The sequence below is a fragment of the Gymnoscopelus braueri genome (assembly GCF_963280865.1).
Source record: "Gymnoscopelus braueri genome assembly, chromosome: 11".
NCBI classification, from domain to species: domain Eukaryota; kingdom Metazoa; phylum Chordata; class Actinopteri; order Myctophiformes; family Myctophidae; genus Gymnoscopelus; species Gymnoscopelus braueri.
This window is the reverse complement of record NC_137613.1, coordinates 3,825,881-3,839,490: the sequence shown is the minus strand read 5'-3', so window position 1 is coordinate 3,839,490 and position 13,610 is coordinate 3,825,881. Positions and strand designations below refer to the sequence as shown.

At 38.5% G+C, this 13,610-nt stretch overlaps 1 protein-coding gene across 10 annotated transcripts in view; it reads right to left on the bottom strand.

Annotated features, from left to right (window-relative positions):
• Nucleotides 1-3,793: 3,793 nt before the first annotated feature.
• LOC308094996 (NACHT, LRR and PYD domains-containing protein 3-like) overlaps nucleotides 3,794-13,610 on the bottom strand; it is a 569,186-nt gene continuing 559,369 nt past the window's right edge. For all 10 annotated transcript variants that reach the window (XM_080441836.1, XM_080441845.1, XM_080441837.1 and 7 more), the window contains 3 exons: nucleotides 13,363-13,497; nucleotides 12,392-12,453; nucleotides 3,794-6,870 (listed from right to left, as the gene is read on the bottom strand). In XM_080441836.1, the coding sequence (XP_080297962.1) occupies nucleotides 6,326-6,870; nucleotides 12,392-12,453; nucleotides 13,363-13,497 (742 nt within the window). In that variant the 3' untranslated portion in view covers nucleotides 3,794-6,325. The remainder of the gene's footprint in view (nucleotides 6,871-12,391; nucleotides 12,454-13,362; nucleotides 13,498-13,610) is intronic.

Below are 13,610 nucleotides of genomic sequence, written 5' to 3'. Positions count from 1 at the left end.
TTGTAGATCTGCTATTTTCGGCTAATGTTCCCCTCAGAAAAGGAATTCTAGGGTTCAAGTGGTTAATGTAAAATAAACTAAATCTTATCACACAAAGATTTGGTGGACCCCCTATAGTAGCTCTGAGGACCCCCTAGGGGTCCCGGACCCCCTGTTGAAGACCCCTGATGTAGACAGTGTCCTAACATACATTTAATGATGAAACAAAATGCATATAAAGATATGCAGTTAAAATGTTTTTGTATAATTGTTGTGCTATTGCTCGTTTAGATGTTTGAATGTTCATGAAAGACGATGGACTGGACCTGATGGGGAAAGCTTCAGAGTAAAGAGCTGGGTGGGATTTGAACCCTCGACCCTCTGGATCATGTAGACAGAGCTTCAACACACTGTGCTGCCTGCTGCCTTGCTTCATCACAGTCTTCATTCTGCTTTGATTAACAACAAACAATGATACAATAAAAAGAAGAAAAAAAACTTACAACAGCATATTAGTCTATGGTTTGTTGTGTTGCTTGTCTAGATGTTTGAAGGTTCAGAAACCACAATGCCTCTGACTTTTATGTCATTATCCATTTGTCTTTTGATGAAGCTTAACATACAATGTAACACAGTGGCTCAATGGATCAAGAGTCTGTCTACACAATGGGAAGTTGAAAGTTTGATTCCCAGCTCTGACACAGAGTGAACGTGTCCCCAACATCTTGCCAACTTTGTAATACTTATTTTGTGTGTCCGTGGGGGTCCGTGGCCAAATGCATATCAATGTGGGGGTCCTTGACAACAAAATGTTTGAGAACCACTGAGCAGAAGGTCACAGGTTCAAGTCCCGACTCCAACAGTGTGTCTGAGTGTTCTTAAGTAAGACACTAAACTCCAACCTGCTCCTCTGTGGGCAGACATCAGCTGGGCAAAGCTGAAAGCTGCATTTCTCCCACAAGATCAAAGATCAAATAGGTCTAATTAGAAGATGAATAAAGCTGCTATCGGGCAGAATGCCTCGTTTCTTAAAGCACAAGTTAGTGAAAATAGCAGATCTACAAGCCCACAAGCTTGTGGATTGGCTTTTCTCGCTATTTTATTAAATGAGTTTTTAATAATAAAAAAGGAATGGGTTTGGACACAATATTTTGTATATATTAGTGAATGAAATGTATAATTTATTAAATAAAATAGGTAACATCAAATACATCTTAAAAAATTAGAGTGAGCAACACTTTATTAGCAAAAAAGTATTTTATTGATATCCTGATAGGACAGTGATAAAAAGCCACAAGGAACCTTAGTTTTGGAGATTCCTCTAGATAATAATAAGAATAACTTTTAACAGAGTATTTCACTACACAATACAATACAATACACTGCAGTATTGACACTTTTACTTGAGTAAAAACTGTGAGTACTTCTTCCATCACTGTATTAAAGCACATAACTGCTGTGTATTTTAATGCAGTTCAAACGTGCAGATCCCCATAATGTCCAGCAGATGGCAGTGCAAAACCATATATTTTATATAGATGAATGATTGATTGATTCTTTCACAGTCGATACAAAACAAAGACATGACACAATCACAACCACTTTATCCATGTATTTGTTGGCTATCAAAAATAGCAGATTTACAAGCTCGCAGAAAATATTTGAAGAACGAAAATGTGGACCCCCAGAAGCAAATATTTGAGTTAAAAATGTTCGCTTTAAATATATATATATATTCAAAGATATGCACACATTTTAGATTTTTCAAAAATAGCAGATCTACAAGCTCATAGCGCAGCACTCGGTGCCGTGCTATGAGCTTGTATATCTGCTATTTTTTGAATAGCCAAAGCTAAGTGGTTAAAATGATTGTGACACTATGTTAACTATTTTCGCCCAACATGTTGTGTTTCCTGACAGAGCTAAGTGTATTCTGAACCCATTAAGACCGGGAACGCATCTGTGTCATTTTAACTTGTATTTGGGCTATTAAAAAACAGCATAATCTACAAGCTCATAGCACGGCACCGGGTGCCGCACTATGAGCTTGTAGATCTGCTGTTTTCCAAATCCTTACAGTTTGTTGCTCGGTGGTGATCCAACTTTTCCATGTCAAGGACCCCCAAAATCATATGGATTTGGCCTTGGACCCTGCAAATAAAAGGTGTGAGAACCACTAGTACTAGTGGACTCATAATGTGTCATATAGTGTCGTAGTAAATCAGTGTCATACATATTCTGAAGAAAACCTGGAGACTGACATTCAGTAATTGGTTCTTATGATCAAAATAAGAACAATAATGTTATGTAAAACAGAGAATCTAAGTCTTTACCACGGACACATAGATGAGCCCTGCTGCATGGCCATGGGCAGAAAGATGAAGAAACTGGACGTATGATTCTCATTGTAAAAGCATATAAATAATGATACAGTATGTAATGATAGGATATAATATGATACAGTATGTAATGATAGGATATAATATGATACAGTATGTAATGATAGGATATAATATGATACAGTATGTAATGATAGGATATAATATGATACAGTATGTAATGATGGATATAATATGATACAGTATGTAATGATAGGATATAATATGATACAGTATGTAATGATAGGATATAATATGATACAGTATGTAATGATAGGATATATTATGATACAGTATGTAATGATGGATTATGATACTGTATATAATAATATAATATAATATGATAAATGTCTCATTCTTGGTCTAGTGTGATGAATGCACTGAAGTGGAATGAGAGCTGGATGAACACGTTTATGAATAAACATTTTATCTTTGAATGAGTGTGAGCAGAAAAATGATGGAGATGGCGTTGTTTGGAACTTGTTCAGATCACCAACATATTGGAAGGGGTATAAAGCAGAATCTTGCCTTTATATCTTTATTAGCAAGAAGAAGGATACTATTGGAGTGGAAATCACCACTGGCCCCTAAAGCATCTGTATGGCTTAAAGACCTCACAATGTACCTACATTTGGAGAAAATTAAATTTAATCTGAGAGGATCACCGGGAAAATTCGATCAGGTGTGGGGCCCTATGATTAAATATATAACTAAATTAAAGACGTTACAGGACAGATAAAGCAAACACCACCATCGACACGTTGACAAGCTCTAGGTTAATACATGCTAAAGGAAGAAAACGGATTCCTACTTTCCTTTTTTGTATACACTCCATATGTACCATGGGGAGGGTTAGCGAGGGAAATCATAATACTTATGAATTGATTATGTATTTTTTATTTTGAGTTATGTAAGTGTATGTTACATGTCTGAATGTTGCATGTTGTATATGGGATTGGAGTGGGGGGTAGTAAGGGCACAAACAAAAATAAGTACTTTTGACATCCTATAGCAACTGTATTCCCATGTACTTGTCAAAAGCAATAAATACACATTTAAGAGTGTGAGCAGAAAAATGAAAAAATAACATATCACATGTGTTCTGATTATTGTGCACAGTGTATCGTGTTAATGAGGAATCTAAACAGCACAGAATAAGGATTTCTAATTAATTTAGAGATCTGTTATGTATGGGTGCTTCTGTAGGTCTATCCATCAGTGTGACAGTTTACAGTTGGTAGTAAGCTTTGTATCTATAGTGACCTGTATTGATTGATTGAATATTTTATCAGGCAGAAATGTAAAACAGCACAAGTACAGTTAATAACACTTTGTCTAAAAGGTCCGTCCAAAAAAGTCCTTGCGGTCTTGTTTCCATTGAGGTCGTGACATGACAACACTATGAATATTAATACACAGGAACAACGACATGTCAAGAATACATTTATTAAACTATTCATACTTCTACACATGATCATACAATAACATGTGAAGAATGAGAATAATATCACATTCATATTCAATGAAAACACAATAATGGAATGAGTGAGGAAACAATGATGTAATAATGAATCAATGAATAAACAATGATTGATTTGAGTTCATAAACACATTTAGTAGATGTTTGAATCCAGAGTGATTGACAAAGTCCAAGATGAGAGTCAAACTATGAGTCAAATCTGCTGTCAAAATGAACACTGCTCACATCACTCGGGTGGCTCAGTGGTAAAGTCCCTGCCCACCACCACGGAGGTTGTGGGTTACAATCCACCGTGGTGCATCCGGCTTTGTCCAACGTCTATGTGAACACAACTGGGGGCGGGAGGAGTGGGACGAAGGCCCTACGTCCTGCCGGTGGGGGCTCCTCACTGGCAGGTGAGCCAATAGGAGACAACACAGAGATGTGTGTGGGGAGGAATTCATTGGCATGACGACTAAACTGGGGAGAAACTTTGAAAAATCACACCCAGTGTGAAGTGAGCGGTGCTATTTATGAGTTATTAATTTCATCATGCATCTCGGTAGCCAATCACAGCACGTCCTGCGAAGTGACGTGCTTACATTTTTTACATTATTATTAATTTCATCATGCCCTCGCTAGCCAATCACAGTGCGTCTGCGAAGTTTGAAGTTAATTTCATCATGTGTCTCGCTAGCCAATCACAGCACACCCTGCAAAGCTTAGCCTATGGGCGTGTTTTCCACAGCATGGCGTCACAGCGAAAGAAAAAAGTGCACGACGGAAATAAAAACTTTCACCACAGATGGGTCCTAAACCCTCTTATAGGAGCGGTTGCACCGCTCAAAAATGATGCTACTAAGTTAAAAACATGTAATAAAAATAATGAACACTGAACACTGCTCACAATGTGTCGCTTTGTGACGTAGATCTTAGATATTAGAGGGGGGGGGGGGGAATGGACCAATTACAGAACCCTGAGGGACTCCAGTCAATAAAGTATATGGGGTTAACTGGTTAAGTATAAAGGTTTATATACAATAAACTATATTGATACTGTGAGAATTACATGATCAAATATACAGTTTTCCTCAGTCTATTCTTGTGTAAAAATATCAAAAATCAAATATACATAAAATGAGTTTGTATCATAAGAGACACAATATGACACTGATATTTACATCATCATCATCATCATCAGTGTTGATGGACAGTATTTATGATACATATTTATAAATGTATGGAGTGGAGGTTTGTTCACTTCTATCTAATCTAATCTAAGATCTATAGCTCCCTGTGGTGATGACTCATTTAATACCATAGAGTTTGACATTAATATGGATTTGACCAGGGACCCCCATTTGAACATATTTGTGCCAGGGACCCCCATTTGAACATATTTGTGTCAGGGACCCCCATTTGAACACATTTGTGGCAGTGACCCCCATTTGAACATATTTGTGTCAGGGACCCCCATTTGATCATATTTGTGGCAGGGACCCCCATTTGAACACATTTGTGCCAGGGACCCCCATTTGAACATATTTGTGTCAGGGACCCCCATTTGAACATATTTGTGTCAGGGACCCCCATTTGAACATATTTGTGTCAGGGACCCCCATTTGTACACATTTGTGTCAGGGACCCCCATTTGAACATATTTGTGTCAGGGACCCCCATTTGAACATATTTGTGTCAGGGACCCCCATTTGAACACATTTGTGTCAGGGACCCCCATTTGAACATATTTGTGTCAGGGACCCCCATTTGAACACATTTGTGTCAGGGACCCCCATTTGAACATATTTGTGTCAGGGACCCCCATTTGAACACATTTGTGCCACGGACCCCCGAACAACATTTGTGTTGTTACAATTATCAAAAATAATATATAAAAAATCCAATTTTTCTTTTTTAAATAGCAGATCTACAAGCTTACAACGCGTTGTGAGCTTGTAGATCTGCTATTTTCAAATAGCCAATGTATAAAGGGGGTTAACGTGTTTAAACTGATCTTGAGACCACTGGTTATCAAAGTAGGGTCCAGGGGCCGATGGGGGTCCTTGGGGGGTTCCAGGGGGTCCCAGGGGGTCCTTGAGGGGGTTCCAGGGGGTCCTAAGCTAAATGATTAAATATACATTAATAGCATCAAACTCAGTGTAACCACTTTAACCGTGTATTACTTTGGTATTGGAAAATAGCAGATCTACAAGCTCACAGTGTGTCATAATGTAATGTGTTGCGAGCTTCTTGTCTTATGGGTCAGGGGTCAAAGGTAAAAACTCTACAGGAGCTTTAATGTGTGACTGTCACTGTGCTGCTTATTACATCATCATGATGATGTCACCGTGATGTCATGATGAGTCACTCATGCCCAAATATGGAGTCAATGACGTCAGACTCAGCTAGTCTCAAAGTATCCTGGCAACAGTGGTAACCATGACAACCTGCACTCACTCAAACATGTTGAGTAACCATGGTGACATGATGTCATCCTCACATAGAGACTCTATCTCTGCTCACACAGACACACTGAGGAGGAGGAGTATAACCTGAACCCAGCATAGAGAGGTTCAGAGAATGTGTTCTGGAAGGTGTACAGGTGTGCCAGTGAGTCAGAGGACCCTTTATAGAAGGACAGAGTCCCTGCAGGCCAGTCCAGATACACTGATACTCTGTTGGAGTCAGAGGGACTGACAGGGAGGACAGTCTGCTTACTATTGTGTCTGACAGTGTAACTGTTACCATGACTACCATCTCTACAGAGCAGACTCCAGGACTTGTCATTGTTTCCAAGCCTACAGTCATCACCACTTCCTTTCCTGCTGATCCCTCTGTAAGTCACTGCTATAGAAACCCATCCACTCCACTCTACCTCCCAGTAACAGCGTCCAGTCAGACCCTCTGTACACAGAACCTGACACTCTCCATCAAACCTGTCAGGATGTTCAGGATATGATTGATCCTGATCCATCCATGTCACCTTTCTGTTGTTCTCAGACAGAGAGAGGTATCTGTGTGCTGTGTTTGTGTCCAGTGTGAGAGGATGGAAATCTGATGAGAAAAACAACACAGTACACATCATTCACTGACTGACTGACTGACTGACTGACTGACTGACTGACTGACTGACTGACTGACTGACTGACTGACTGACTGACTGACTGACTGACTGTCACACACACACACACACACACACACACACACACACACACACACACACACACACACACACACACACACACACACACACACACACACACACACACACACACACACACACACACACACACACACACACACACACACACACACACACACACACACCTCAGAAGATCGTCTCTGTCGGGTGGAAACCTTGTATGTCCAAAACATTTATTTTATTAATATCATTTTAAAACCATTTTAAAATAGCCAATGGTCAAAAGATCTACAAGCTCACAACGTGTCAGAGATACAAGGTTTCTGCCTGACGACAACACAGTAAAATGTGAGTCAGAATGTCTTAAAGCCTCCAGGTGAGAAGTGACTTTCTGTGAGAAAATGTTTACATTAAGTTTATGTGAAATGACATCAATGTGGAAAAGTACTCACATGTTTTACTTGAGTAAAAGTATCAATACTGCAATGTATAAATACTCTGTTACAAGTAAAAGTCCGGAATTCAAAATTTACTTGTGTAAAAGTACAAAAGTATTGGTATTAAAATGTACTTAAAGTACCAGAAGTAAGAAAGTACTCATTATGCAGAATGTCCCATTTCACAAGTTTTCAAATGTATAAATTGTATAAAAATCTTTTGAAAATAGCAGATCTACAAGCTCACAATGTGTCGCATCGCAACGCATTTTGAGCTTATAGATCTTCTATTTTCAAATGGCCAAAATTAATATAGGGCTGAAGTGGTTAACGTATGTTTTGTAAGAATAATCTAAATGCTCCAAGTAACTAGTAACTAAAGTTTTCAAATAATTGTAGTGGAGTAAAAGTACAATATTTGCCTCTGAAATGTAGTGGAGTAGAAGTAAAAGTACAGAAAATTGGAAATACTCCAGTAAAGTAAAAATACCTCAAAATGTTACTTAAAAATACTTCAAATGTTACTTAAGTAAAGCACTTGAGTAAATGTACTTAATTACTTTACACCTCTGAAAATACACACATCCTGTTACATCAAAGGTTCCTAAAATGTTAAGGCTGCAACCCCATTTGAACTGGGGACCCCCCAAAATAATCATATTTTAACTGGGGACCCCTCAAAATAATCATTTGAACTGGGGACCCCCAGAATAATCATACTTGAACTGGGGACCCCCCAAAATAATCATTTGAACTGGGGACCCCCCAAAATAATCATTATTTCAACTGGGGAGTGGGGACCCCCCAAAATAATCATTATTTCAACTGGGGACCCCCCAAAATAATCATATTTGAACTGGGGACCCCCCACCCTGACAAGCACTTGTCAGGGTGGGGGAAGTTGTAGGAGTTGAGGAGTCATTTAGTTTGACTCGGTTCCACATATAAATATTGTGAAAATAGCCGATCTACAAGCTCACAAAGCCTCAGCGTTGTGAGCTTGTAGATCGGCTATTTATAGCTAGGTCATTTATAGTCGATTGGCTATTTATAGCCGATCTACCACTTATAGATCGGCTAGCTTGTAGATCTATTTTGTAGATCGGCTATTTTCACAATGTTTGCCTCTTTCTTACGTAATATTTGACAATTTGGCCATTTGGTGTTAAAAAGGTCTTAAAAGTCCTTAAATTGTAACATTATAAATGTGCAGATACCCTGTGTACACTTATACTGTATGTTGGTTTGTTTACTGTTGAGTGAGAAAACAATGTTACACATTAAGATAATCATCTGGGGACCCCCCACAATAATTCGGGGACCCCCCTGGGGGTCCCGACCGCGAGTTTGGAAACCACTGTGTTACATAGAAAACATTCAGCATCTACAAGTTAGCAACACCTCACACCATGGTGTGAAGCGTTGCTAACTTGTAGATCGGCTATTTTAGTTATTTTTGAAATAAGGAGGAATTACAAGCTGATTTACAAGCTCACAACGTTTCACGATGCGAGGCGTTGTGAGCTTGTAGATCTGCTATTTATTATGTATATTCATTTTTTTATGTTTTTATGCACTACAGTTTTTACATCTACAAGCCGATCTACAAGCTCACAACATATGTCAATGCAACATGTGAGCTTAGATCCGCTGTTTTTGAAATAGCCAATCTACAAGCTCACAGGCTGTCATGATGCAGGGCATTGTGAGCTTGTAGATTTTCTTATCTTTCCACAACTAGATCTGAAAGCTCACAGGCTATTTTTACCTAATTTTCAAATATAGCCGATCTAAAAGCTCACAACGCATCATGATGTGATGCATGGTGAGCTTGTAGATCGGCTATTTTCATCTATTTCAATTATTGATAATCTAGAATCCAATCTGCAAGCTCACAACCTGTCACAATGTGACCAGTTGTGAGCTTATAGATCCACTGTTTAAAACAGCAAAAGTCCATATAAAAGTTCATCACACGTTAAACAACATATTGTGAGTTTATGTTTGAAATACAGCTGATCTACAAGCTCACAACCTGTCACAATGTAATTCATGAGTTTGTAGATCTACTTTTGAGTTTTAAACAAAACTAAACTACAAGCTCACAACGTGTCGCAATGTGATCCTAGTGAGCTTGTAGATCGTCTACCTTAAAAAGAAAAACAAATCAGCTGATCTACAAGCTCACAACACATCACACTGATGTGCTTTGTGAGCTTGTAGATCGGCTATCTTTGTTATGTTTGATATATTGAGGTCTGAGGAAGATCCAGCAGGCTTTAAACATCACATTCATGATGGTAATAAACCATTTAACTTATGGATCATAATTATTCCAGTGCAGAGTTCTGCTCTGCATCTGGCTTTTTAAATTACTTTGGATAAGCGTGATCTTCTACTTGTTGATGTTTGAAATAACTCACTACCTGTCACATTGCAACATGGTGTGAGCTTGTAGATCGGCTGTTTTTGAAATATAGCCAAAACTCATAGCGCATCATAATGCGAGGCTTTGCAAGCTTGTAGATCTGCTATTTCTTGTAATATAGCCGATGTAAAGGCTCACAACGCAACATGATGTGAGCTTGTATATCGGCTCACAACCTGTCACAATGAGACAAGTTGTGATCAGCAATTTGTATTTATTTGTAATGGTCTATCTAAAAGCTCACCACACGTCATGATCGGGGTTTATTTTTTTTTGGCCGTTAATTATAAAGATCACAGGACACCGTGGCCGATTGGGAAAATGCTGTTATTAGACTATTTTATGTCTTTCTGTCTGCAATGGATAAAGTGGTGAAAGTTGGTGACACACATACATTGCAGGCAAGTAATGAACGTTCCTTGTACCATCATTTATTATGACATAATTAACATTAACAAAACAAAACAAAAGCTGTAGGTTTTGCATATTAAGGTTGAATGAGATGTAGGGCCCAAAACATATATTAATGTGTTTATACTGTGTGACGTAGTCACGCAAGCTGTTCATAACGCCCACTTTATTCAGTTATTTTTTGGAAAGCGACACCTCTGCATGATAGAGTAGATAGATATTACTAGCCCACTTCATTCTTTGGCCGGTAAAATATAATCCTGTCGGTCAAGGTGGCCGGCCCAAAAAGTGCCTTGCGGAAACCCTGGTCATGATGCAATGTATTGTGAGTTCGTAGATTGGCTCTTTTTATGTTTGAAATACAGCTGATTTACAACCTTACAACCTGTCTCAATGTGACTCGTTGTGAATTGTTAGATAGGCAAATTTTGTTTCAGATATTGCAGATCTACAAGCACACAATGTGTCACAATGTGAGGCATTGTGAGGAGTTGTGAGGCATTGGGTTTCATTCACTAAGCTCAGGTCCTCACATATTTTGTACTTATGTGCATATATACGTGACTTCCCACGTTCAGTATTCATTCATCATTTATCGACCGTGAATTTGGGCGGACACTCAAACTCACGTCTGCTCAGGAACAGACTTGTATGCCTTAAACCATTCGTATATGTCAACACATTAAAAAAACATATGTCAAAGATTGCTTGGATGCATATGGTAGACATGATGCAAATTCAACCGAGTATTTCTTTTCAGTTGACACATTTAGAGCTGAATTATTAGGTCCTTTTGGATGTTTTCCATTCCTGCAAATGTGGCCACAGTTTCACATATTGGACTTTCATGCCAACAACATATGTTGTGCTATTAATTTATAATATTGACCACATCACATCATGTTATGTCTTATCATCTGATGAGGATACAGTATGGATGAAATCTAGCTGTGTCCATAATATCCATTCACCATTCTGACGTAGGACAGGATATGTTGTTAATCCTAAGGACAGGTTTATCCTCAGTAATAAATAAAGTGTGATCTGGTCCATAATCTCGGATCTCGGTGTTCCTGGATTCCAGCGTCAAAATGTTACCTCAGTCAAATGTGAGCATTATTTAATAGAAAAGGCTTCTATAATATCCTTTCCACGTTTTATTAGCCTATTATTTGGTGGTGGTGTTAAACATTATAACTTCTTATTCTCATTATGAGAGCATTACTTTATTAACGTTCAGCTGATCCATCGTGCGATCGAGGGACTCACTTCCAGACAGAACAGATGTACAAGTTGACAATGCGGTGCGACTTGACTCGTTTGTTATTTGGCAGATCTGTTTTTTTTTCTTCACGTGGGTTATTTCTGGTTGCCTTTTATGGTGTTAAATGGGGCGTGGAACAATACAAAGGATCTACACGGGAGCACACTAGTGACTTTAGAACACAAATGAGATACACCTGTGATCCACACAAATCATGGCTCTGGACCCTCTTTCATGAATCACACGTCAGAATATATACACTTTATTTATGACCAGGTTAGTGAATGAGGCCCATTGTTTCTGTCAACCCACATGACTTAGTTTTCTAAATAAATAAAAAGATTCATGTTGCTATATACATAGAAACATGGACAGTACTTGAGTAAATGTACTTTGTTACTTTACATCACTGTAAAACAGTGTATAAAATGTTAATTTGTGATATAAAGTAGAGAAGTCCTGACGTCACTCGTTCATCCCCTGGGTCGTAAAGTAATTTCTCCATGGAGAATAACATTGGGTCATCATAGAATCGTCTCATATAAGAATTGTGGTCCAAAAATAAACAAACTGTCTCGGTGATATTGTCAGGGAGGCTCTGTATCGTTTATGATAGTCAGTCACTCATATTTGATACAGGCTGTTTCTGGTGAAAATGTAACTAATTCGGCGGAAGTAACATTAGCGTTTTCTCACCGTCAGTTGATACTTCATATCCATAAGAGTCAAACCGCCGGGATCATTTGTTTATTTTTGGAACACAGTTCTTATTTGACGCGATATTAAACACGTCTATGGGAATTCAGAACGGGGGGAAAAAATGCGACCCAGGTAGGATGTGTAAATTACGTCAGACTTCGGTGCTCTATTGACACAGACAGACAGATACTCACATTTTGTACTGAATTGAGTAAAGAGTTGAGAATTAAGACAATCTTCTCCTCCATGTTTCACTCTGTAGGAAATAGAACAACAATGCATCAATGTCTAACTGTGTAACACAACGTCTCCACTACCTGACACTAGTGTTTCTCCTATCATTATCTTGGCCCTACAGCCCATCCAGACATACTCACTGCTGCCCAGTTTGGATCTCATCACCTCCTCAGACTCCACCTTAACCCCTAGCACTCCACTCTCCTTTATCCCTTCTTAATGCAAGTTTACTATGCAGATATATCTTAAGCTTGTCAACATACGGAATATATATATATATATATATATATATATATATATATATATATATATATATATATATATATATATATATATATATATATATATATATATATATATATATATTCCGTATGTTGACTAGCTTTATGGAGATGCTGATTTCATTTTCCATCAGGACTTGGCATCTGCCCACTGTGTCAAAACTACTAGTAACTGGTGTACTGACCATGGTATTACTGTGCTTAACTGACCTGCCAACTGACCTGACCTGAACCCCACAGATACTAGATGTTGTATTGTCAAGAGGAAGGTGTGAGCCACTAGACTCAACAATACAAATGAGCTTAAGGCTGCTATCAAAGCAAACCTGGGCTTCCATAACACCTCAACAGAACCACAGGCTGATCACCTCCATGCCACGCCCCATTGATGAAATCATTTGTTCAAAAGTATCCCAAGCCAAGTATTGAGTGCATAAATTAACATACTTTTTTTTAGAAGGATCTGTATATATATAACCTTATTTGTTTGTTGGTTAAAGTATTAACTAAATATGCATACATATTTGCATCTATTTGTGACTATGTCTACACTGACAAGAGTGAATACACTGTTAAGGGACAAACATGAGGGAAGAACTGCACATTCACTGTACTATCCAACATGGACACAGCCCAAGTCTACTCACATGCAGTTCTCCAGTAGGCCTACTGAATCATTCACCATGCTGAGGCTCAGGTCCAACTCTCTTAGGGAGGGATGAGAGTTTACAGCTGAGGCCAGAACTTCACAGCATCTCTCTGTCAAGTCGCAGTGAGCCAGTCTGAATGAAGAATGAAACACCAGATGAAAAAAAAGAAAATAATAAATAAAACACGTTACAATATACATTATTCCTGGATTGAGAACCTGGACCTGGCTGTGATGGACTGTCAA